The sequence below is a fragment of the Equus asinus genome, chromosome 2 (genome assembly GCF_041296235.1).
Source record: "Equus asinus isolate D_3611 breed Donkey chromosome 2, EquAss-T2T_v2, whole genome shotgun sequence".
NCBI lineage: Eukaryota > Metazoa > Chordata > Mammalia > Perissodactyla > Equidae > Equus > Equus asinus.
Window position 1 is genome coordinate 61,632,889 of NC_091791.1, and position 27,802 is coordinate 61,660,690.

Here is a 27,802-nt window from a genome sequence, read left to right on the forward strand (position 1 = left end):
CACAATCAGACTCGATATTTATTTAAGGAATGAAAAAGAGAGGCTAGGTTTGCTGGTTAATCTTTTGTTGGCTTACTTGTGGGTCTATGATCAGTGTTGTCAGGTAGCTGCACTCCCATGCTTTGTAAGAGGTTGGAAGCAGGTCCTGCCAGTCCAGCTTGGGAACTATAGGATTCCAGTATATTTGAAACCAGGTTCAGGTCTACATCCACTGGTGTCATAATAGATTCTCCTGCACCAGAATCTTCCTCATCTGAATTATTATTGGTAGTCTGAGACAGAGCTTCCTTATTCATGAAGAGAAAACAAAATCATGGAATAATATGCCATTAGGTTGGATGGTGGTTACAATAAAAAGCTAACTATGCAACAATATAAAATTGAATTCCAAATTAAAAGGAAATTTCTTTTCCTTCCTGACAGAAGGTAAAAATGAGATCTAATAAACTATGTAACTTAACATACATATTAAAATTTGGTTCCAAAGATTATAATACACTTCTTTCTAGGAAAAGTTTCTACAAATTGAAAGGATTTCTTCTCTATTTTGAAATAGGCCAAAGAAGATAACCAGGGTTAAGGAGGTATATTTATAGCTTGCCTAAGAGTTTTTAAAAAAATGAACATTAAAAAAAAATCTAGATTTTTCTCTAAACGAAAGAATCTAGATTTCCTTTTTTCCTCCCAATGAAAAAACTTCAAGTAAAAACTTGAGGCTTTTGAGGTCCAACCACAAAGACTCTGAATTGTTACTTGAGCCTCTGATTTCACAGGTTGGGGAAAGGATTTGAAAGATTGTACCTTGATCTTTAGACCTTTATATCTTTGCTACTCAGTTGTGGTCCCTGGACCAGCAGCATGCGCATCGCTTGGGAGCTTGTTAGAAATGTAAAATCTCAGACCTCACTCCAGACATACTTAACCAGAATCTATGTTTTAACAAGATCTTTAGGTGGTTCGTATTCACATTAACATTTAAGAAACACTGCTTTAGATACATCTAATGTGTGGTTTCTATTAGGTTTTGGCAATACTGGTAGTGAATATAGTTTTAAATGTGGTTTAGATGATCAAAGCAAGGAAAATACATTAATTAAGGGCCCATTATGGGTTTTACTATTATCTCATTTGGTTCTCATGTTAATTCTATGAAATGAAGATTATTGGTTAATGGCTACATTGACAGTGGATAGCTTAGCTGGATTTCCAACCCTAATCCATGAGACTCCAGAGTCCATTCTCTTTCCATAATGTCTCTGTCTAGGATTAGACAGTGCTGGTATAAAAACTAGGATAAAAACATGAGTGGAAGATGAATTCTACATTTGGCTCTAAAAGGGAAATAAATGAAACAAACACTACTAAGACTTGCAAATTATTTGGAAATTTAAGATCCTTTCTCTTTTTTAAAAATCACTTTAAGCTGTTAGTAGTAGTATGCAACCACATACTAATATCAATACATCATATGACTTTTTATTTTAAATCCTCATAGATAATAGAATAAGTAATATAATTAAGCTTATGTTTAGGAAAATAAAGTTAATAATCCTTCATCCTACCAGAGTTAGGAAAAAATTAACATTCTTATTTATCTCAAATCAAAAAATCAAATTCATCACAAAAAAAACCTATCACAAATAAAAAAAAAGAAAAGAAAAACTAAGATAAAATATGGTTTTAGCTATCCTTTGTAATAAACTCAGAAGGAGACAGAGGTTAAACACAGACATACCATTTGCTTCTGGGTAGTGAAACTCTTGCCGACGCTGGTATGTGCCAGTTCCTGGTCCATTTGCGCCATGTATGATTGGAGATCATCAAGGGTTCCTTTTACAGACGCTTCTTCCCCTGGCTCTTGTGTTTCAAGATCCAAGTCATCATCACTTTCTAAACATTCAAAGTCGTCTTCATCCAGATCATCAGAGTCTGACTCATGAGGCCTTGGCCCTACACAGACCCCAACACAGAAAGAGCCACTTTGTAAATTTTTTTTTGAGTGATTACACCTCTCAAGAGAATTAGAATATTATCTGCAGAAAAAAATCAATATACGTAGGCAAACTACTTAACAAAAATCCCTTCCAGAAAATGGTGTTGCTGGCAGGTATTTGCAGAAAAGTACACAGGCTGAGCTGAAAGATTCACCTTTTTCTTTTTTAATGTGAATTTAATTAATTAAAACTTTTTACCTAAAAATTTAAAAACTATATAATACATGAATACATTTTGATGTAAACATTCAAGCCACATACAGAATTGTCTCACATCTAACTCTTCCCAGAGTCAACCATCTTTTAACAGTTTGGTGGGTATCCAGACCTTGATCTATGCAGTTCTGTACATATACATATAGAAACATAGCTTTCTTTGAAAACATATTGAACTATAGTTTGCTTTTCCACTTATTTATATGTCTTGGAGGTCCTTCTCTGTCAAAACCTACAGATGGAACTTATTCTTCAATAAAGCTGCACAGTATTTCATAATATGGATGTACTATGACTTATTTAACCATTTCTCTCTTGGTGGACATTTAGGATATTCCAATTTTTTGCTACTCCAATGCTGCAATCACCATCTTTGCACATATATTTTTCATAGAGTAAATTCCTGGAAGTGAAATTGCTAAGGCAAAGGTTATGAACATTCTAGAGTACTAAACTGCCCTGCGAAAAGATGTCTTACACTTCTACCCTCACAGTATGAAGAGTGCTCATTTTTCCAACCCTTGAGAAAACTGGTTATTATCAATCTTTTAAGCTTTTGCCAATATGATGGGCAAAAAAAAGAGTCCTTATTTTTATTGTGTGTTTACTTGCTTACTAGAAACAGTTAACTATTTTAAAATATTTATTGACTTTTTATATTTCTTCTTTGAGGCACTGCCTGTTTATATCTTTTGTTGATTTTTTAATTGGGCTATTTGTCTTTTTATTACTAGTGTGTAAGTGAATTAAGTCTAAAAGAGAAAAAACAACGTAATATGGGAGACAAGGTAAAACTCTAACCACAGAGCATTCACTCACTCAACAAATATTTAATGAGCAGCTACAATGTCAGCCACTGAGTTAGGCATCCTCTGCAAAATCACTCAATAGGGCAGTAATCCATGGTTGAAATCAACTCAGAATCATGAAGAGAAAGCAGTATCTTGACTTCTGAGAAATCCAATGCTCCAGTGCTCTAGCAACAGCCATACTACTTCTGTTTCAAAATGAAAATAAACGTCACACTGTAACTTACCTAAAATCTTATCAAAATAATTAAGAAAAGAATCTGCATCAAAAGTGATTGGAGCCTCAGAAGGTTCTCTGCAAGATTAAAGGAAAAAGACGATTTATCCTGAATACAACTCTGAAACGTTTTCTAAAGTGGTACCATTCTTAGGAACACTACCAGAGATACACTCTCAAAAGAAGCACAGAAAATAAAATTGTAGTTTAAATTTAAAAAATCCTTATGCTTACTGATCTTTCAGGGCAACAGAAACGGGACAGACTGATGAAATAAAAGTAAAAATTGCTGGGGCCGGCCCAGTGGCGTAGTGGTTAAGTTTGTGCACTCTGATTCAGCAGCCTGGGGTTTGCAGGTTTGGATCCTGGGTGCAGATCTACACAGCGTTCCTCAAGCCATGCTGTAGTGGCATCCCACATAAAATAGAGAAAGACTGGCATAGATGCTAACATAGATGTTAACATAAGATTGCTCAGCGACAATCCTCAAGCAGAAAGAGGCAGATTGGCAACAGAAGTTAGCTCAGAGCCAATCTTCCTGGAAAAAAACAAAACAAAACTGCACTTTGTTTATGAACATTTAACTTATGCTGATATAGGGACCTACCCACCCTCCACCTCCCACAAGATATATCTAGCATTAGCAAAAGAAATCATTTATCCAAGTTAATTTAAACAAAATCTATCTCTTTAGGAACCAAATCTTTAAAAATAAGTAAGAACAAACTTCCTTTATCCCTGCTTTTCTTTTTTAAGAGCATGCAAACTTAAGCACTGTGCTGGCCCCTAAACCTGCTTTCTTAAAGAGAGAATATTGAATATAAAATTTAATCTTCTCATGAAGCTCAACAATATCAACACTAAAGACCTATTTGTGGGGGGCCGGCCCGGTCGTTCAGCGGTTAAGTGTGCACGTTTTGCTTTGGCGGCCTGGGGTTCGCCGGTTCAGGTCCTGTGTGGGCACATGGCAATGCTGGGCAAGCCATGCTGTGGTAAGGATCCTACATATAAAGTAGAGGAAGATGGGCACGGATATTAGCTCAGGGCCAGTCTTCCTCAGCAAAAAGAGGAGGACTGGCAGCAGACGTTAGCTTAGGGCTAATCTTCCTCAAAAATAAAGAGACAGATTTGCTATGCAAGCAACACTTCCATCCACCTTTTTTTCCTATTACTTGCCAAACGTAACTTCCCATTTCTTCTGTTACTATTTCTTCTTATCATGAACCCTTTTATCCCTCTCTTTTGAGTTGGTGGGTGGGGGATCAGAAGTCTGAGATTGCTGAGAGCTAGATGTTCAGAGTCCACAAGGTTCTGAGTAAAAATCTAAAGAGTAAAGTACATGGTTGCCCTGCACAGCCCTGGGAGGATGGCTTTTAGATCCGCTGAGTGGTCTCTCTGGCTTACTTTAAAGATGGCAGAGGATCAGGTTACTAGAAATCTGACTCTAGATAAGTAGGTTATCACGGCACTAGGCACCAAAAGAGGGAAACAAAGCAATACAAATCATTTACTAAAAAAAAAAAAAACAAGAGTAGAACTAGCAATGACTGGATGACTTCAACATTTGGGTTATAACTATTTAGATATTTATATTTTAATACAAATTACCGAGGCAACTCTGCTCCTTTGTGGGTTGAGACTTTGGATATGAAAGCTCTCATGCTCTCTGAGACTTGAGTTAAGTCATAGTTCTCCTTCTCCCCCTTGGAAATGGGCTCTGGTTCTTTTTTGCCAGCAGCTTCCTGCAGTAGCTGGTCCAGCTGATGTGGTGAGAGGTCTAACCACTGGTCATCTGAAAAGAAGACAGCATGATACTGCCATACTACACTCACATGACAGGAACTCTCGGGCCAGAACCCTGTGAGATTTAGTGGAATGTTTTAATCTTTCTAACCCTTCTGTTCTATCCTGGTCCACCACTTACCATCTTCTGGGGGAAGATTAGCTTCTTCTTTCTTAAGCTCTTCTATATCAAATGGTATTGTCTGTAACAAGGTTAATATTTCTTCACCTGGGCTCATAGCAAGAGAGCTATAAAAAATAAGACATGGTATTCTTTTATAAGAGAGTCAGAATAACAATCATAAAAACATAGTATTTTAAAGTTGGAAGGGATTATCTAGTCTAATTTGTTTTTAAACATTTGTTTTAGGATTCAGATCCCTTTTTCTCAAATAAAATTTCACCAGGAACTCTAAAATATAAAAGAGCTCAAGGAAAAACCGCTTTGTACAGCAAAGGAAACCATCAACAAAATGAAAATGCAACCTATGGAATGGGAGAAAATATTTGCAAACCACATATCTGGTAAGGTCTTAATATCTAAAATTTATAAAGAACTCATACGACTCAAAGCAGAAAACAAACAATTTGATTAAAAAATAGCTAGAGGAACTGAATAGACATTTTTCTAAAGAACACATACAAACAGCCAACAGGTACATGAAAAAGTGTTCAACATCACTAATCATTAGGGAAATGCCAATCAAAACAACAATAAGATATCACATCACAATGAGGTGTTAGAATGGCTATCATCAAAGAGACAAGAGAGGACCGTTGGCGAGGATATGGAGGAAAGGGAACCCTTGTACACTGTTGGTGGGAATGTAAATTGGTCTAGCTATTATGGAAAACTAGTATGGAGGTTCCTCAAAAAATGAAAAACACAGCAACCATATAACCCAGCAATCCCACTTCTGGGTATATGTCCAAAAGATATGAAAATAGGATATCAAAGAGATTATCTCTTCTCATGTTCACTGCAGCATTATTCACCATAGTTAAGATATCGAAACAACCTAACTGTCCATCAACAGATGAACGGATAAAGATGTGATATATACATACAATGGAATATTATTCAGTCATGAGAAAGAAGGAAATCCTGCTATTTGTAATGACATATTGGAGGCACCTTGAGGGCATTATGCTAAGTGGAATAAGCCAGACAGAGAAAGACAAATACTGCATAATATGACTTATACGTTAAATCTAAAAAAAAGTCAAACTCATATAAACAGAGAGTAGAAAAGTGGTTGCTAGGGACTAAGGGGTGAGAGAAATAGGGAGAGGTTGGTAAAAGGGTACCAATTTTCAGCTGTAAGGTGAATACAGTCCAAGGATCTAATGTAAAACATGGTGACTATAGTTGATAACACTGTATTATGTAATTGATATCTGCTAAGAGAGTAGGAAATGTTCTAACCCGATCCCCCCACCCCCAAAAGAAAGATAAATATGTGAGGGTGATGGATGTGTTAATTAACTAGATGGTGGAAATCCTTTCACAATGTATATCAAATCACTATGATATATACTTTAAATATCTTACAATTTTGTCAATTATATCTCAACAAAGCCGATAAAAAAGAAGAAAGAAAAACTGCTTAGATTGAAATGGAGGCTGGAGGCTGAGAGACCTACCCATTCTGCCTCCCCCTTTGGCTCTCCTGCAGGCTCCATGGAACAGCATTATGAAGCTGCTGATCTAGTACAACTCTTTCAATTTATACATATCTTATTTAAGAGGAAAAGAAAACCCAGAGGAAGGTATGAATCAAAATTAATCTCACATGTATTTTATGATAGGCTAGCACTTTAAATATATTTTCTTATTTAGTCCTCTAATTACTATTAAGAAGAGGTAATAATCCTCTTTTACAGACGAGAAAACCAAAGCCCAGTGAAGTTTTATAACTTTTGTAAGGTCACTTAGTTGGACAGAGCAAAGGCTTGAAATCAAGTATTTTGATGCTATTTTGTGCTCCTGCTACTATAAACCAATGACAAAATATGCACAGAGATTATTTACATGATGAGTGAGTTATTCTACGATGTTGATGTGACTTGTTATATAAATTGATGAAACCCTGTCTGAACTATTTAGAATGGAGCAAATCAAGTTACATAATAGACTTAAATTCATTTAATAAACATTTGCATAACTTGCTAAATCAGGTGGGTAATAGGAAATTGTCCCTATTCCATGTTATGTAAATCTTACTAGGAGAGAAAAAAGAAATATACAAATAATCATGAAAAATTACAAAACATAAAGTCATATAGCAATACCAAATGCTACGGAGAGTCATAGGAGAAGGTAATCACATTAATTGCGGTGGGGGAAGAGAAGTTAAAAAAAAAAAAAAGATAGGGGCCAGCCCTGTGGCTGAGTGGTTAAGTTCACATGCTCCGCTTCCTGCGGCCCAGGGTTTCACTGGTTCGGATCCTGGGCGCAGACCTGGCACCACTCGTCAAACCATGTTGAGGCACCGTCCCATGTACCACAACTTGAAGGACCTACAACTAAAAAATACACAACTATGTGCTGGGGGGATTTGGGAAAAAAAGGAAGCAGGAAAAAAAAAAGATATAATGGAAGTAGTTGAGTTAAGCCTTAAAGAATGGGGAGGTAATATAGGGGAGAGAAATTTTAGGCAAGGGGAAAAATGCGCATTTGTATGGAGGCAGGGAAGTGAGGAACATGTTGAGAAGGCAAATGGCGTTCAGCTTGGCTTAAGCGTCAAAGATGAGGCTGAACAAATGGACCGGGATGAGAGCACAGTGAGCCTGAAATGGCTAAGAAGTTTGGACTCAAGGAAATAAGCAGTGGGTGATCACTGATGGCTTGTTATTTTTAATTTTTGTTGTAAGAGATTTAAATAATATAGACAAGACCAAAAGATAATATAAGAAATGTCCATATCCCTACCACTCAGAATTATAATATTGTTATATTTACTTCTAGTCTAAATATATTACATTTATACATTTAACACAAAAATAAACTAGTAACATGTGAATGTACTTTGAAAAAAATTATAGATAAAGCTAATGTTTCCTTTGATGACCAACACTATCAGTTCCAATCCATTCCTCTTTTGCCCAGAGGTGGCCGCTCTCACAAGTATCCTTCTGGGCCACTGAGACTGTGAGTCTATCTGTATTTCTATGTTGTATTTGCTGTTTGTTCTCTTTACCTGGAATGTTATTCCCCTAAGTACCTGAATACTTCATTCCCTCATTTCATTCAGGTCTCTTCTCAAAGACAACCTCCTTGGAAAGGCCTCCTTGATCAACCTATCTAGAATAGCAGCCTCTATCTCTCTTTCCCCATACACTGCTTTTTCCTCAAAGTACTTATCACCATCTGACATCACGTAATGGTTTACTGTCTTTCTCTTATACTAGCATGTAAGCTCCACAAGGGCCAGGAGACTTTGGGTTCACTTATTGTATCCCCAGTGCCTGGAATAGGTCCTGGCACATAGAATATACTCAATAAATATCTGCTGAATGAATGAATATATAAGTAATATATGGCATTTTGTGTATTTTTACATTATATATGTATAGCATCCATATTGTACATATTTACAACTTTTTTTTTTTTCTCCCTTTGGTGAGGAAGATTGGCCCTGAACTAACATCTGTGCCAATCTTCCTCCACTTTATATCTGGGACGCTGCCACAGCATGGTTTGAAGAGCAGTGTGTAGGTCCACGCCTGGGATCCAAACCCACAAACCCCAGGCCACCAAAGCAGAGCACATGAACTTAATCACTATGCCACGGGGCTGGCCCCTATAACTTGCTTTTTTCACTCAACATTATGTTTTTTAAATCTATTAATTTAGATCAGTGGTTCTCAACTGGGGACAATTTTGTCCCCCAGAGGACATTTGGCAGTGTCTGCTCACATTTTTCGTTGTCATAATTGGTGGGTAGGAGGGCAGTCCTACCGCATTTACTGTGTAGATGCCAGAAACGCTGCTAAACATCCTACAATGCACAGGACAGTCCTCCACAACAAATTATCTGGTCCAAAATGTCAACAGTGGAAAGGTTGAGAAATCCTGAATTAAATATATGTATATTTAGCTAATCTCTGGTTAACCAGTGGATAGCAGTCTATCACATAAATACATTGAAATTCATTTATCTACTATTGATGGACACTTAGATTATAATTTTTCAGTATGACAATCTCTAATAATTTTTAGGAGACAGGAATGACATGATTAAGGCCATGCTGCAAGCAGATTCTCCCGGCTCTAATGGTTGAATTGGAAGCAAAGAGTCACTAGAGGTTGAGAAACAAGTTTAGGTATTGCTATAGTTCAAGAAATAAGTAACTAGAGTAGCTGGGCAGTGAGAAAGAATAATGCAAGACGCAAGATAATAATAAGCGGATCTAGGGACTGGACCCAAGGAGAGCCAGGAGGTCTGGGTGATAAGGATGATGGTGATACTATTAAAAGACAGTAGAAACAGTCTATGATATTAATTCAGCTGTTAAACAAAAACAAAGAGACACTGAGAATTCAAGAATAGGTCTGGAAGGAGATGTGAGTTTAAACTGTTTAGAAATTATCCTGGTTTAGGGATTGAGAGTCTCTCCTGTAAGACTAATTAAAATGTTGGACATTTAAGCTATCTGCAATTTTTTTGCCAATAGTAAAAATGCTGAGTAAATCATGGTGCATACATTTACTGAAATGCTGAGCAGCTATTTAAAATTATGCTTATAAAGACTTTTTAATGTCATAGGAAAATGTAAGATTATAATGAGTAAAAATTATGGACAGGATACAAAATTTCTATATAATATAAAACCTTGTTAAAAATCAACTGGCTATAGGGGAAAAAAAATCCTGAAAGGCAGTAGATCAGAATAATTACAGTGTTTGACTATGGTATAAATTGTTTCCTTCTTACATCTTTCTGTATTTGCTATAATGAATGAATATGCTACTTTTATAATAGTAACAAACTTCATTATTTATAAAGAAGAACTGTCAATCTATCTTATTTTGTGGGAGGAGCCCTAATTCTCCTACATATGAGTCTCTCTAGTTTCTTAACTTCTCTTCAATCCAAGACTGTAAAGTAACACTCCTGAATAGAGGAGTGGCCTCCTAGAGGCAGACTGGAATCATCTGGGGGAGAGTCCCCTAACTATGAGGGGACCCCTAACCACCTGCTTCACTCTCTTGACTCTCTTTCCCAAGTTTTTTTAAATGATATCCTAAGAAGGCATCCTCTTTTCCACCAATTACTGCCGTAAAATTGATGGCAATGGGACAACGGCACCCCTAGACACTTATGAAAGAGGAAGGATTGCTGTAAAGTCATTACCATCTCACAGACAACTGAGCTTAGAGTTCTTTCAGCATCAACTTTGCTACATGCAGTCTTCAAAGAACGTTGATTACACAAATATGTGGTGTTTGAGATGTTGGCAAAATGACTGGGGTTCAAAACCAGATTAGTTTGACTAAAAAAAAGAGCCCAACAACAAAACAAAAAACACACTCACACACAACTTAGGACCTTTTAACCATAATACACACAAAGCTATTTCTTTCATGTTATTTAATAGCTTTAAGTATCTCGAATTCAATTTTGCAAACATAAATTGAATCTTTTTCTAATACTCAAATTCTAACCTTTGATTCCTCAGCTCAGTAAGACTTTCTGCTTGGGCTCTATTTTCCTCACACCACACTGACTAGGAAATGCCTTCGGGACAAGTCAGATAAATGGAGACCTCATCAATTGTGATTTTCTTCTTTCAAGGGTCTTATTCCCTCCAACTTTTGTCTGCTTTTGTTGTTCTATAGTGTCTTCAAATAATTGTTCTTTATATTCTGTCCAGGCTTTATAATTGCTATCGGTAGGGTCTGACATGCTACTCCGCCATTACCAGAACTGAAACTCAACTTTCTTAAATTTTAAAGGGGTGCCATTTTCTTCCAACCCTGTGTTCGCTTTTTTTGTCCCCCAGGAAATGAATGGTGGGTTAGGATGATTTGATGTGGAAGCTGAATGCCTGCCTCATCCTCTATTTCAGACTCACCTAAAATAGCTAAACACAGCCCAGAACTGCTATAGGAATTAAGCACATGGCTCAATACCAAACTGCCTGAGTTCAAATCCTAGGTCTGTCACATATTAGCTGTGTGACCTTTGGCAAATTATATAATCACTCCTGGCCTCAGCTTCGCAGCTGTAAATTTCGAACAATAATAATCATACTTATTTCATAGGGCTGTAAGGGAGATTAAACGAGTTAAAGTGGCCTACACTCTGTAAGTACTCAATAAATGTTAGCTGTTTGATGATGATGATAGCTGCCAGTGTCAACGATCTTCTGTAGCCACACCTCCTCTCCCTCAACCTCAGCCCCTTCGGTAGTCATGATCCTCGCCATTAACTGTTTAAATATGGAAACTCCAATTTCTGCAATTATCTCAACACAAGTTACCACTTAACTTCTGACAAGTTACCACTCTGCTGCATTTTTAGGTAGTGATAAACTCACCTTTCTGGCTGGTTTACTGAGAATTGAAAGTAGTTCTTTGCCATTTCTAGCCTTTCCTGGTACTGAGCAGAACCTTCTATCAGTCCCTAAAAAAATAATAATGGCCTATCAGAACATTATTTATATGCTGTCATGAAAATGACATTGAATATCATTAAAATATATGTCATTAAATAGAAAATAATGTCATTAAAATATAAAATGTCATTAAAATAACCTGCTCAACAGCAACTTTCAGGGAGACAGTGTATGATAAAATATATTGTTCAGGAATCATGAGGCCTGAGTCCTAGTCCCTGTTTTGTCATTAATGTACCTGTTTGGGCTCTAGTTTTTTCAAACAAGGGGACTAAGTTAGATGCAGATGTTTTTAATCCTTTTCACCATTAAGGGTCTCTTTCCAATTTGGAAGGTTTTCTACCATTTCCTATTATTTTAATTAGTTATTAAGAAATAATTGATTAACTGGTAATTAATTTATAAAACAAAGTACAAATAGAACCAAAAAAACAGCACAATCCTATCTTGATAGGATTTCTGTTTATCACCTACATGTTTATAGTGGCATTCATACTTACTATTTTACATTCTTTAAAAAATATACTATAAGCACTTTTCCATATTGCTACACTGTCTTTATAATCATCCTATTCTTATAGACTTTTCTACTTCTTGGATGTTTCCTTAAAATAGATTATTCAAAGTGAAGGCTCTGAGTTTGAACCTTTCTACAGCTCTTGGAACATACTACCAAATTATATTCCAGTTAAGGTTCTACCAATTTACAATCAGCAATTTCACTATACTCTCAACAGCACTGAATATCATTCATATCCTTTTTTACATACATGAAAAACAGTCCTTATTATTGTGTTCATATGTATATCTTTACTACTTCTGAGAGTGAAGATTTTAAGAGAGATTTACTAGTTGTCATTTTGTAATTTTTTAATCTATGTCTTTGATAATTTTTCTATTTGGTATCTTCATGTTTGCTTTACAGATTTGTGCAAGTTGTTCATCTAATACAAATAACTTTATCACTTTATATAAATGTCATTACTCTTTCTAAAATACTAGAAATAGTTCAAAGACACATCCTCATTACCATTTAGAATGGTCCCTTTTAACTCTAGCTCCTATATTTATGTTACACATTCAATGTGAACCATAGGACTTTAAATCTCTGGCTTGACTTTTCCCCGGATTGTACAATTTTAAAAATGCATTGCAAGTCCTACCTTAAAATAGTCATTCTTTTTTAGACTTTCAAGGAAGCCAGCCCAGAGTGGTGAGTTAGTCATGAGGGATTTCTTGGAGTCAGAAAAATGTGGGCTACATTTGGAGCATAAGATCTCAAATCCATGAGCCTACATGGAATAGACAGAATTTTTAGTATTAGGTTACTTTCCATCTAGCCACACTCAAGAACTAGGTGAACAGACACATGGGCATGTGGACATTTATAACACTTTGAATTTTATGAAAAATCTGCATTTATTCCCAAGGTTCTCAATCTCTACAGATTATTACAAATTTTAAAGGGACAGCAAATAATACAAAACAAAGATGCCTGTTCTCGTCAAAAGAGATGTCTGTTCTTGCTGATTATAAAACCAGAAATTTAAACTTATGCCTTGTTTGCTTAAAAAAGGCTTGCAAAGGGCCAGCCCTGTGGCCTAGTGGTTAAGTTTAGTGCATTCCTCTTCAGAGGCCCGGGCGTGGACCTACACCACTCATCAGTGGCCAAGCTGTGGTGGCAACCCACATACAAAATAGAGGAGGACTGGCACAGATGTTAGCTCAGGGCCAATCTTCCTCAGCAAAAAAAAAAAAAAAAAAAAGCTTGTAAAAGATTTCTTGTCTAATAGAAATTATAAATGAATTGAGCATGATCTCAGACACAGTAAAGGGAGGACGTCATTTAATTTTAAGAGTCCTTTCATTAAAAAATATAATAAAAGAGCTGATGTCAGCATCAGGGCAGACTGAGTTCTTCCCACTAGACTCTCCCCACTAAGATACAAGAAAAGGACATTCATAAACCAACAGAGGACATTCACACAACACTAAAGACATCTGAGAGACCCATGCAACCATATGTCTGAAGATGGAGGTGCTGGGCCCCTGGGGAGGAAGTAGAAGGAGGTAAGGGGGATCTTCTCTCCCTCCCTGGCAGCAACCCAGGGTGTAGGACAAGGTGTAGCTCTGAGAAAAGACAGGGGAGGGGTGGCTCTCCGCAGAACGCCTTTGGTCTCCAAGTTCCCTCATAGCCCATGGGAAACCACACAGAGGAGGCTAAGCTATTGCAAGGGTGTCTTCATCAAGCCAGAACACCAGAGGGGCAGTATATAATGATAAAAGTAACACTCCACCAAGAAGACATAACACTTATAAATATATAGCACCCAACACAGAACACCAAAGCAACTATTAACAAACCTAAAAGGAGATATTAACAACAACACAACAATAGCAGGCAACATTAACACCCCACTTACATCAATGGATAGATCATCCAGACAGAAAGTCAACAAGGAAATAGTAGAATTAAACGAAAAATCAGACCACATGGACTTAAAAGATATATATAGAACACTCCATCAAAAACACATCCTTCTCAAGTGCACATGGAACATTCTTAAAGAAAGACCGTATGTTGGGAAACAAGGCAAGCCTCAATAAATTTAGGAAGATTGAAATCATATCAATCATCTTTTCCAACCATAATGCTATGAAACTAGAAATCAACTACAAGAAAAAAGCTGGGAAAGTCATAAATATGTGGAGACTAAAAAACATGCTACTGAATAATCAATGGATCATTGAAGAAATTAAAGATGAAAATAAAAAAATATCTGGAGACATAAAAAAATGAAAATACACTATACCAACTCATATGGGATGCAGCAAAGCGGTCCTAAAAGGGAAATTCATAGCAATACAGGCCCACCTTAACAAACAAGAAAAATCTCAAATAAGTAATCCTATACTACACCTAACAGAATTAGAAAAAGAAGAACAAGCAAAGCCCAAAGTCAGCAGAAGGAGGAAACTAATAAAAATGAGAGCCGAAATAAACGAATTGAAACAAAAGTACCCAGTACAAAGCATCAATGAAACTAAGAGTTAGTTCTTTGAGAAGATAAACAAAATTGACAAGCCTTTAGCCAGACTCACTAAGAACAAAAGAGAGGAGGCTCAAATAAATAAAAATAGAAATGAAAGAGGAGAAATTACAACAGATACCACAAAAATACTAAGGATTTTAAAAGAATATTATGAAAACTATATGCCAACAAATTGGACAATCTAGAAGAAATAGATAAACTCTTAGACTCACACAACCTCCTACAACTGAACCAAGAAGAAATAGAGAATCTGAATAGACCAATCATAAGTAAAGAGAATGAAACAGTAATCACAAACCTACCAAAAAATAAAAGTCCAGGACCAGATGGCTTCTCTGGAGAATTCTACCAAATATTTAAAGAAGATTTAATACCTATCCTTCTCAAACTATTTCAAAAAGTTGAAGAAGACAGACCACTTCCTAACACATTTTACGAGGCCAACATCACCGTGATCCCAAAGCCAGACATGGACAACACAAAGAAGGAAAATTACAGGCCAATATCGCTGACGAAGATAGATGCAAAAATCCTCAACAAATATTGGCAAACTGAATACAACAATACATTAAAAGGGTCATACACCATCATCAAGTGGGATTTATACCAGGGACGGTTCAACATCCACAAATCAATCAATGTGATAGACCACATTAACAAAATGAGGAATAAAAACCATATGATACTGTCAATAGACACAGAGAAAGCATTTGACAAGATCCAACATCCATTTATGATAAAAACTCTCAACAAAATGGGTATAGAAGGAAAGTTCCTCAACATAATAAAGGCCTTTTATGACAAACCCACAGCCAACATCACACTCAATGGGGCAAAACTGAAGGCCATCCCTCTCAGAACAGGAACAAGACAAGGCTGCCCACTCTTGCCACTCTTATTCAACATAGTACTGGAGAAATTACGCAAAAAAACAAATAAAAGGACTCCAAATAGGCAAGGAAGAAGTGAAACTTCACTGTTTGCAGATGACATGATTTTATATATAGAAAACCCTAAAGAATCCATCGGAAAACTATTAGAAATAATCAACTACTGAAAAGTTGCAGGATACAAAGTCAACCTACAAAAATCAGTTGCATTTCTATATTCCAATAAGGAACTAACAGAAAGAGAACTCAAGAATACAGTCTCATTTACAATTGCAACAAAAATAATAAAATATCTGGGAAGAAATTTAACCAAGGAGGTGAAAGACCTTTACAATGAAAACTATAAGATACTATTGAAAGAAATTGATGATGACATAAAGAAATGGAAAGATATTCCACACACATGGATTGGAAGAACAAATATAGTTAAAATGTCCGTATTACCTCAAACAATCTACAGATTCAATGCAATCCCAATCAGAATCCCAATGACATTCTTCACAGAAATAGAACAAAGAATCCTAAAATTCATATGGGGCAACAAAAGACCCTAAATAGCTAAAACAATCCTGAGAAAAAAGAACAAAGCTGGAGGCATCACAATCCCTGATTTTGAAATATACTACAAAGCTATGGTAATCAAAATAGCATGGTACTGGCACAAAAACAGACACACAGACCAATGGAACAGAATTGAAAGCCCAGAAATAAAACCACACATCTATACGGACAGCTAATCTCTGATAAAAGAGCCAAGAACATATAATGGAAAAAGGAAAGTCTCTTCAATAAATGGTGTTGGGAAAACTGGACAGCCACCTGCAAAAGAATGAAAGCAGACTATTATCTTTTGCTATACATAAAAATTAACTCAAAATGGATGAAAGACTTGAAGGTAAGACCTGAAACCATAAAACTCTTAGAAGAAAATACAGGCAGTACACTCTCTGACATTGGTCTTAGAAGCATCTTTTGAATACCATGTCTACTTGGACAAGGAAAACAAAAGAGAAAATAAACAAGTGGGACTTCATGAGACTAATGAGCTTCTGCAAGGCAAAGGAACCCAGGAACAAAATGAAAAGACAACCCACCAACTGGGAGAAAATATTTTCAAATAATATATCCAACAAAGGGTTAACCTCCAAAATATGTAAAGAACTCACATAACTCAACAACAAAAAACAAAAAACCTGATCCAAAAATGGGCAGAGGATATGAACAGAAATTTTTCCAAAGACGATAGACAGATGGCCAATAGGCACATGAAAAGATGTTCAACATCACTAATCATCAGGGAAATGCAAATCAAAACTACACCAAGATATCACCTTACACCCGTTAGAATGGCTAAAATCACCAAGAGAAAAAATAACAAATGTTGGAGAGGATATGGAGAAAGGGGAACCCTTGTATACTGCTTGAGGGAATGCAAACTGGTGCAGCCACTACAGAAAACAGTATGGAGATTTCTCAAAAAATTAAAAATAGAAATACCGTATGACCAGCTATCCTACCACTGTGTATCTATCCAAAGGACTTGAAATCAACAATACAAAGAAAGTTATGCACCCCTATGTTCACTGCAGCATTATTCACAATAGCTAAGATGTGGAAGCAACCCAAGTGCCCATTGACTAATGAATGGATAAAGATGATGTGGTACATGCATACAATGGAAGACCATTCAGCCATAAGAAAGACAAAATCGCCCCATTGCAACAACATGGATGGTCTTTGAGGGTATTATGTCAAGCGAAATAAGCCAGACAGAGAAAGACAAACACTGTATGATTTTACTCATATGTGGAAGATAAACTAACACATGGATAAAGATAATAGATTAGTGGTTACTAGAGGGGAAGGGAGTTGGGGGGTGGGCATAAGGGGTAAAGGGCACATTTATATGGTGAGTGACAAATAATAATGTACAACTGAAATTTCACAATGTTATAAATGATTATGACCTCAATAAAATTAAAACAAAAAATATACATAATAAATGCACACAGCAAATCTTTCAAACAAGGCGCTTCCCTGATCACACTAGAGGAAATTACTGTTATCAGTTTCTTGCATATCCTTTCATAATTAAACTACGCACTCAAGCAGATATGTGTATGTCTGTGTATGTATATCCTCTTACTCCATCCCTTTTGTCACTCCATGGCAACATACACACTATTCTGAACCTTGGTTTTTCACTTAGTCATATTACTTGGATATCATTTCATATGAGCACATATAAATTTATCAATCTCACTTCTTGGATAAACCATAATTTATCTAGCTACTCTCCTCCTAATAGACATTTAAGTAGTTTCCAATCTTTTGCTGCTACAAACAATGCCGTCACAGGTATCCTCCTACGTCTTTGTGCACATGTAAAATATATGGAGGATAAATTTCTAGAAGTGAAAATGCAAAGCAGAAGAGTTTGCATTTTAAATGCTGATGGATATTGAAAAATTGTTCTAAGAGACTGAATCAATTTATATTCCTATCAATAATGTTTGAAAGTATCTTTTTCTCTATATATTTTCACCAATCCAGTACATACTATCAAACTTTTGGATATCTGCCAATTAAATGGTTAAAAAACACTATTTTGTAGCTTTAAATTGCATTTCTTTTATTATGAGCAGTGGTTAACATTTTTCATACATTTAAATTAAAAATCATTTATATTTCCTTTTCTGTGGACTTCCTGTTTATGGTCCCTGAACATTTTTTTATTAATTCATTAGTATTCTTTCTTTCATATTTACCTGTAAGAATACTATATATTAGAGAAATAAGCTCTTTGTCATTTAAATTGCAAATATAATATTTCTCCAGGTTTACTATCTTTTGACTTTATGGGGTTTTTCTTTCCCACATAGAAATGCTTAATTTTTACATAATCAAATTTATCCATATTTTCTTTCATAGCTTTTGGTTTCAAGTCATGCTTAGAAAGGCCTTTCCTACTCAGATATTCAAAACTCCTCCTGTGTTTTCTTTCAGATTTTATGGTTTCAATTTCTTCATTTAAATATTTGGTCCAACTGGAATTTATTTTGGTAAAGGTGTGAGGGAATCCACTTTAATTTTTCAGATGCTTACACAGTTGTTCTATCATCATTTACTAAATAATCTATTTTTCCTTCTTATTTGAAATGCCACATTTTACTACATTCTCATGTAAACGGTATATTTCTAGACTTTCTATGTTGTGCCATTATTCTGTTAAGAGCCCTCTTACATAAAGCAAGAAATAAAATTTTCTGGTTCAACATTACCAACTTCATGCCCAATTCATGGGCTCGGTATTGGGGATGAGATGGAGGAGGCAGCTTGTATCCACTCCGCCGGTCTGGCACAAACCTTTGCTGCACCAACTGTGCATACAGACATTTAGTGAAAGTGACCTGGACATTGGGACACAAAAATTCATGAGTCTTTTCCAGAAATTAGAAATTTGAATATCATTTCATAGTTAATAACAATAACTTCATGCACGAGCTTCATATTCATATGAAATGAAAAGATCCAACCTATTCACTGCCTACATTTTTTAGGAATAGCTTTATTGAGATATAATTCACATACCATAAAATTTACCTTCACTGCCTACTTTTTAATTATCACTAATGGAATTTTTTATCATTAGTTACATCACACGGCAATTTTGGTGGGTAGAAAATAAAAAATAATTCTTAACTCTCTGGAAGAAATGAAATGTTTTATTGTTAAGGAAGTAATTCTCAAAAAGGGAAAATACAGTCAGAAATAGCTAGGAAATATTAAGATATAAAATAGAGAGTCAGGTCTCTTGAAATCTTCCTCCACTGGATGGGAGAAAAGAAAAAAGAAAAAAGTATATTAACTTGCTATAAGGAAATCTGTTATTTCCAATTTTTTCTAGTGAACAATTAAAATAAAGTTCAACTCTCTTTCCAGTAACAGAAACTAAATGACCGAGAGATGTCTTACTGATGTCATTATTCGTGTTTCAGGCAAGAATATCTTGAAAATACGACAGGCTCGCAGGTCAACAGGGTCCCGTAGGTAAAATGCCTGGACTCCTGCAGCCACCAATCTGGGGCGCTGCTTTAGCACTGCTACAATGCCAGCTGGAAGAAAGCAGTGTGCTTGATGAAGGGAGGCTTGAATTTTTTCTGGGTATCTATGAGATATAACATAATTACTTTTATTTTATGATGTGTAAATACATACAATTCCTATACCATTTATTTTCCCCTTAACATCTTATCTCGTCTTGGCTTACGAAGAGTGAGAATGTAGAGAGTGACAAGAGAGGTGAAAATAAAGATACTGTATACACTGAAGACTGCAAGAAAGAAGAGAGTGAAAGAGAGAAAGTGGGAAGAGATGGAAAATAAAGAAAAGGGATTAAACACGGTTCAAGAAAAAACACGAAAACACTAATACTTTGGAACGAAAAATAAAATCAGAGATTATTCTTCTAAAAAATGGTACAAAGTACACTGAAATAAAGCCAAAAGAGATTTTTAATATTGTTAAGACCTGAATGGTGATAAACATTTCATAGATACTCAGATTTAAATGGCTGAACTAATATGTTATTAGGCTAAAAAGGCCTTCTCTTCTAAATAGAGCCTACAGTGTTCCACATAGGTCAAAGAATTCCACAGAAAAATCCTGAGCACACTGTGCTCCCTTAGGTTTTCATTTCTAAAGATTTCAAAATTTTTATCTATGGATACAGATAATACTTAGCCACAATATCTAAGGTAAATAAATGCAAAAATACTAGATAACACTTTTGAATGAGAATTAAAAGTTACATCTGTTTATTTTAAAGTACATAAGTTTAATTTGTTAGTCAATTTCACAAAGGATGAAGCGAGAATGAGAATCAGCACTAATCAGGACCGGCCCCACAGCCTAGTGGTTAAGTTGGGTGCACTCTGCTTCAGTGGCCTGAGTTTGGTTCCCAGGCGAGGACCTACACCACTCATCAGCAGCCATGCTGTGGCGGCAATCCACATACACAATAGAGGAAAATTGGCACAGATGTTAGCTCAGGGTGAACTTTCCTCAGCAAAAAAAAAGAAAATTAGCATTAATCTAGGTGAAAGAAATTCTACATTCAATGAAAGACTTGAGCTGCACTAAATTAAAAGGCTCCTTGACCAGCAATGAAAGTGTTACTTTTCTTACCCTCTGATGCGCCTATTCACAGCAGCTCGTATGGATTCTGAAGCTAAAATTTTTTCTGAGTGTGTTGAGATTATATTCAATGCTTGTGGGATTGTTGGGGGTGTGGTGGGCAACCAGGATGCTGCTCCAGGTTTTCTTGGTGCAGGAATAATGCACAACTCCCCATGGTGGAAAAACACCTGTAAAATGACACATTCTAATTTTCATACTAGAAACTGACAAACTCTAGGTACATATGAAAAATGCTGCAAGCTGATTTCGTCTCTGTAAATTTTCCAAACCTGGGTATACTTACCCTATTGGTACTATTATCAGGATCCAACCATTTAGGGAGAAAGTCAGCAGCTTCAATTAACAAGAATTCACCATCATTGTCTTCAATCCTAATACAAAGGAAGTTCCAATTTTGTATTCAAAAAGCACATATTTGCTAATCATCAAAACATATTTATTCTAGTACATTTTTTCCTTCATCTTAGTAAATATCTGAGTACATACCACGTGTAGATTGCTATAATAAAGCAAAATGTTTAAGATACCATTAAGCACTGAAGGAGACTATAAGATTGTAAGGAGGAGTTGGAGGGAGATAAGGAGAGAAAATAAGTATATAAATAACAGTAGACAAAAACACGAAAATTGTACAAAGTACTATAGGGTTTCAAAAGAAAAAAAATCTCATATAGCCTACATTAGGAAAGCCTTTCTGGAGGAGGTATTATTTGGGCGTTGAAAGATAATTTTGTTTTGCCTCATTTGTATCACTTTAAAATTTAAATTTCTGAATAGGTAATACAGTTACATGGTTAAAACTTTTAAAAAATACATAAAAAGTTACACAATGAAAGTCTCCTTCCTACTTTTGTCCCTATACGCCCAACTCCTACCCTTCCACTATTATTTCTTATTATCCTTTTAGAGTTTGCTTACGCATAATCTAGCTAATAGAAATAGAAATTCTTATTTTCTCCTCTTGTCACACAAAAGTAACATAATATATATACTGTTCTAGGTTTTTTCACTTTTAATGGGTGGAGATATAGTGAGAAAAGCAGAGATGTTCTTGGGAGAGGGCGTGGCAACTTAAGGTAGATATTTGGAGAATGACACCTAGTAGAGAACAAGACTAGAAAAGCACAGTTAACTCATTTTTTGAAGAGCTTTAAATGTTGGCAAACTCAGTGAGAATGAGCTTAGTTTTATAAACAAAAAGAAGGAAAGGTTTTAGAGCAGGATAATAAAATAGTTAGAGCTCTACCTTATGAATACTAATATGGCAAAGACATAGAGGAAGACCTTTTTTCTTTTTCTATTGGTTTTCTAAAATACTGACAAGACAGAAGATGCCTATTAACCATCATTATATAAATATCAGAATCCACAGATGAAATGTATTGCCCCCTCTTTATTATCCTTGTAAAGACAGAAACTACCATTTTTGTGTTTGTTCATTTAAAATTCTATCATTTATTAAGAAATTACTGCTAATTATTTTTAGATGTGGTAACAACAGTGTTTAAAATAAGAGTTCTTATCTCTTAGGTTTACATCCTGAAGTACTTAAAAATCAAATGGCGTAGAATTGGAGATTTGCTTTAAAACAATCTTGCTGTGTGATGGGGAGTACAGGAAGGGTGGAGATGAAAAAGGAATGACCACGGCTTGGTAACTGTTGAAGCTGAATGACAGATACGTGGGAGTTCATTCCCTCTACTTTTCTGTATGTTTGAAATTTCAATATAATAATAAGTTTTCAAAGTTGGTGATTTTTGCTTTTTGTTCTTCTGGGAAAGAGGCTGGGTGGGTAGAAGAAGATCAGAATTTGGGGACTGAAGGGGAAAACTAGGACATGGGGTAAATGGGTGAAATGTCCTCTACTGGCATAACTTGGTAATTACAGAGAACTATCAGTTCCCATTTTAAAAATGGAATTAGAATGCAGTGTTATCTACTTTACTTTTTACAGAATTGTTCACTGATTTCAAGAGAAAAGGAAGAAAACACAGAAGACACTTTAAAATTTATGTCCCAAATTTGTAAAATTTCCACCAGACTACAGAAAAAAAGTTACTAAATAGATAAAAATATGGTCAGTTTCAATAACAGAATTCCTTTAGAATTATTAAAGTAACTATAATACCTTGCTACTAACTCTGGAAATTCCTTTGTAATTTGCTTTACTACATAAACAATAAACCATTCATCCTCAATGTTATCCCCAAACTTTGTCACGCCAAACATATGAGCAGGAACATCTCCTAAAAACAAGAGAAAAGCAATCATGTAACCAAATAAATTTGTCAGTGCAAATAAAAATATAAGTAATCATTCAATCAAACATTCATTGACTGCCTATGCTCCAGGTACTATACTGGGAGCTGGGGTTGCAATCCTGAACAAGATACAAGAAGCCTACTCTTGAGGAGCTGAGGGTCTAGACAACAGGAGATAGACAACCAAGCCATCTCAAAACAAGATGATGAACAAAGGCATGCATGCATTGAGGGCTATGTGAGCATAAAGGATGTGATATCTGAACTATGCTCATCTGGAGGAATGACCAGAAGCAGGCTTTCCAGAAAGAGAGAACAGCAAAGGCAAAGGGGCATAACAGACAATGGAGTGTTCTGGGAATATTAGGAAGGTAGATATAGATGGAGCAGAAATTTTCAAATAAGTGCATTATCCAAAAATATGTAGACTTAAACAACACACTCTTAAACAACCAATGGATCAAAAAAGGAATCACAAGGGGAAATAGAAAATATCTTGAGACAAATGAAAACAAAAACACAACATACTGAAACTTATGCGATGCAGCAAAAGCAGTACTAAGAGGAAGTTTATAACTATAAAAGATCTCAAATCAACAACCTAACTTTAAACCTTAAGGAATTAGAAAAAGAATAATAAACTAAACCAAAGCTAGCAGAAGGAAGGAAATAATGAAGAGTAGAGCAGAGATAAATGAAATAGAGAATAGAAAAACATCAATTAAACTGAGTTGGTTTGTTTATAAAATCAACAAAACTGACAAAACATTAGTTAGATTAAAAGAAAAAAGAGAGAGAAGATTAAAATAACTAAGATCAGAAATGAAAGGGGATATTACAACCAATGCCACAGAAATAAAAAAACACTGTAAGGGAACACTACGAGCAATTGTACACCAACAGATTGGATGACCTGGAAGCAATGGGTCAATTCCTAGAAACACACAATGTTATCAGGACTGGATTGTGAAGAAATAGAAAATCTGAACAGATCCTTAACTTGCAGGAAATTGAATTAGTAATCAAAGACTTCCCAACAAAGAAAAGCCCAAGGCCAGATTAGTTTACTGGAGAATTCTACCAAACATTTAAAGAAGAATTAAAATCCATCCTCCTCAAACTCTTACAAAAAATTGAAGAGGAGGGAATACACTTAAACTCATTTTATGAGGCCAGCACCTAACACTAAAGCCAGACAAAGACAATACAAGAAAACTATAGACCAATACCCTTGATTAATATTGATACAGAAATCCTTTACAAAATACTAGCAAAGTAAATTCAACAACACATTAAAAGGATTGTACACCATGGCCAAGTGGGATTTATTCCTGGAATACACAGATGGTTTGACACACAAAAATCCATCAATATAATACACCACATTAATAGAATGAAGATCAAACAAGTGCATTGTGGAGTGTTTCAAGAGATGCCACGGCAAAGAAAAAACACAAGTGGGAAGACCAGCCCAACCAACTCTTCTTCTCCCACCCCAGATCTCCCAAGTTTTTTCAACTAGAGAAGGTCCAATTAAGAGTGTCTATTTTTATCTACCTTATGTATTAAACTTCAATTTGAACTTCATCTGGAGGCAATGGGGAACTGTTAAAGGATAGTAGGCAGGAGAGTGAAGTGATTGAATTTGTACTTTACAAAGGTAACTGGCAACAGTGTGAGAAACTGGAGACAGTGGAACCGGAAAGGTTAGTTAGGGGGCTACTGTAGTCTTCCAGGTGAAGAGATAAAGAGGGCCTAGACTATAGCCAAACAGATGTAGAGAAGGGGCATATTTTAGGAGTAACCACACTAGGATTTAGTGCCTGACTGAACATGGTGAGGTGAAGAGTTGTGTATCATTTTGAATTACTAACAAGCTTGGATAACTACGTGGATAGCAATGCCATTAAGCAAAATGAGAAAACACTGGACAAAAATGAATTTCTAGAAAAAAGATAAGGAGTTGGTTTTGGATGTGCTGTGCTAATGTGACAGTGTTCTTGCCACTAAATATCACGTTTCAGTGAGCAGGAGCTCAATAAAATTAACAGTAGGGAACACATTTGGCAACTGCTAGCCAAAAGATAACAGATAAGAACTAGATTGAGAGCCAGCTTGATGGTATCACAAGATGTCAGACTCCTGATCTGAAACAAGACCCCACACAAGTCACTGCAAGAGTTGGGCCTTGGTCACCCATCCATGATTCATTTTAGTAAAACTATAAGAAATGATAGGACAAAGTGCCATATTTGGCCAGAGGTTAGATCTCAAGCACCAACAACACAGGGAAGCAGTGAAGAAACCTCAAAATGCTTCTGAGTGACAAATAATGGTCATAAAGACCAATTATTTCTCTTTATAAGTCAGGAAGAGCTATTCTTAGAACCCCACCAAACAACTATATGAAACAAGGCAGCCTACTACACACATTATCAAGAGTGAGGAATACAGAGTAACAGCTAAAGGAACTATGGTTAAGGAAGCCAGATGCCTGAATCTCTTTAATATAGATACCTAGATAGATCATAGCACAGCAAAGCAATTAAAGTTCAAAAGAATAGCCAGGTTTTAATAATGTTGAGAACATACACTAAGGCAATGACTATTAGTTTTCATCAATATGAACTGAAAAAATTCTTTTTCAAGTTTAAGGGCTTAACCGAATATAGGCAAGCATCACTAATCTAAAAAGTTCAGGATCTAAATCTCCTGAAAACAGTGAATAAACTATGGACTATTATCATCACTGTTGTCAGAAGGACATTGAAAGTCACACATATCAAATCAAAATAAGTAAAAGAGCCTTACTTTTCCCAGGTTTATATTTGAGATTGAAAGACTGATTCTGCCAGATATAGGGGACCAGCACAGGTGCAAACTGGATCATTATCCTCTCAATATACTTTTGAAGAATCTCTTTGTGTTTTTCTGGATCTCTTGGTTCATCTGGTATCAGGAACAGGCAGTACTTCACAGTGTCTTCCACTATAGCAAGCTTCTTATTTTCCTCCATCCTTCTTTGAAAACTACATTTAAAGTTTCAATAATATAAACCATATAGAATAATGTAGAAGTAATATCTCATTCCCTGAACTATTCTAGTCAATTCCATTAACATTGTTTTTCAAAATTTAGCTACCACATACCATCATCATGATTTTTGCCTTGAACACGTACCAAGTATAGTAACATTTATTTTATATATATATATACATATATATATATATTTTTTTTTTTTGGTGAGCAAGATTGGTCCTGAGCTAACATCTTTGCCAATCTTCCTCTATTTTGTATGTAGGTTGCTGCCACAGCTTCAGGGCTTCATGAATGGTGTAGGTCTGAACCCAGGATGTGAACCCGTGAACCCCAGGCTGCTGAAGAGGAGCACGCAAACTTTACTACTACACCAGCAGGCTGGCCCCTATCTAATACTCTTTTAATGGCATTTTTATACTTAAAATTATGTTCTTTATACTTAAAATTATGTTAAAGGAACTTTTGATATAATGCAGTGAATGGAAATCTAGTATCACATTCCCAATTAAGTAATAAGTATGCAAGAATAAATTAAAAATGTTTGCCCTTGTATTAGCAGTGGTGTGTATAACACACTTTGAGAAACACTGCAGTAACGTCATCTGTTTAAATACCGTCAAGAGTCCCAGGTCTAATGAGTTGTGTCACTTTGGGCATTTCACTTTCTCTTTCTGGTGCTTTTTCCTTAATAGCAGAATGAGAGTGTTACTGTATCATCTCTAAAATCCTTCCCTAGTTTAAATTTTTATTTTTTAAACCCTCTTAAGAGCAATCTCCCTTACTCTGCAGAAGTTAAACCTCTGCTTTTTATGAACATTGTATGGCATAGAGGAACTCAAAACTACAAAACATTCATGTCCTATCATCTCACCCCGAAATAATCTGCCATAGCTCTAGGTCCTATAACTATCTGTCCTAAATTTGTCCCCTTTTCAGGTCTCGGGGGTATAGCTTTGGTATATTAAGAGGTGGTAGATATGTCTTTATTTTCTAAGGGTTTTCTCTTACAAACAAAAGTACTAGCTTACTGTTGCTGCCAGATGAAGCTTAGTGCATAAAGGCCCTGCACTGGATGGTCCACTGTAAGGCAGCAATTCGATTTTATGCTTACTCTGTTTTCTAACGGACTAATAGAATGAGGTTGAGAGGAACCTGCATCTTCTATCTAGGCACCCACTACAGTCTGTCCAAACCATCATTTGACCTTTCAAACGAGAAGGACAGATAATAATCCTACCCACCCGCACCCCAGAATGCCAAGCACACCTTAGTACGAAGAATTTAGTGTCAGAACTGGAAGGGACTTTGAGATCCTCAGGCTAACTCCTCACTGTATAGATGAGAGAGCCAGGAGCACAGAAAGAGAAGCCACTGAGCAGCAGAGGCCTGACTTGGAGTCTAGTGCTCTTCACTCAGACCAGTCTCCCTCCTTCCTTTCGGACAAAATGAAACCAATCTGCTCACGGTTCTAAAGCCTCTTTGGCACGTCTCTGCTGCGGCACGTTTCTTCAGCCGCCCTCCCACCGCGTGAGCTGGTCAGGAGCTGCCGGCAGCCTCCAAAGCCTGGCCCACGCTTGGTCCGGAAGCCTCTCTGGGACCCGAGGCCAGCGGAGGTTCTAAAAGCCAGAAACCTGCTCTGCCCCGGAACGCCCAGCGTCACCACCGCTGAGCGTCGGCGGGAGCTTTAGGTGGATGCCCCAGTGCCTTCGTCACTTCCGCTC

At 36.2% G+C, this 27,802-nt stretch overlaps 1 protein-coding gene across 4 annotated transcripts; it reads right to left on the reverse strand.

The window, feature by feature from the left end:
• Positions 1 to 27,795, reverse strand: ECD (ecdysoneless cell cycle regulator). 4 transcript variants are annotated; one of them, XM_014858880.3, is made up of 14 exons: positions 27,546 to 27,795; positions 25,854 to 26,071; positions 22,910 to 23,027; positions 21,065 to 21,152; positions 20,770 to 20,948; positions 19,558 to 19,750; positions 18,864 to 18,992; positions 12,803 to 12,931; positions 11,562 to 11,647; positions 5,161 to 5,267; positions 4,845 to 5,028; positions 3,247 to 3,314; positions 1,736 to 1,950; positions 1 to 287 (listed from the first exon to the last, which is right to left on the reverse strand). In XM_014858880.3, exons 2-14 carry the CDS (start codon positions 26,056 to 26,058, stop codon positions 57 to 59), a joined length of 1,932 nt encoding a protein of 643 aa, XP_014714366.3. In that variant the 5' UTR covers positions 26,059 to 26,071; positions 27,546 to 27,795; the 3' UTR covers positions 1 to 56. The 4 variants fall into 4 exon arrangements, with proteins under 4 accessions (XP_014714366.3, XP_014714365.1, XP_070346214.1 ...); XM_014858879.3 differs by having other exon boundaries at positions 27,348 to 27,745; XM_070490113.1 differs by having other exon boundaries at positions 1 to 283; positions 27,546 to 27,742.
• Positions 27,796 to 27,802: the final 7 nt, after the last annotated feature.

Excerpts from the sequence above, each read along its gene's own strand:
- ECD (XM_014858880.3), bottom strand. The coding sequence starts at position 26,058 with ATGGAGGAAAATAAGAAGCTTGCTATAGTGGAAGACACTGTGAAGTAC. Across the intron at positions 21,153-22,909 it reads TTTCCAGAGTTAGTAGCAAG|GATTGAAGACAATGATGGTG; the intron begins GTATTATAGTTA and ends CCTTTGTATTAG. Across the intron at positions 1,951-3,246 it reads TTATTTTGATAAGATTTTAG|GGCCAAGGCCTCATGAGTCA; the intron begins GTAAGTTACAGT and ends GGGTCTGTGTAG.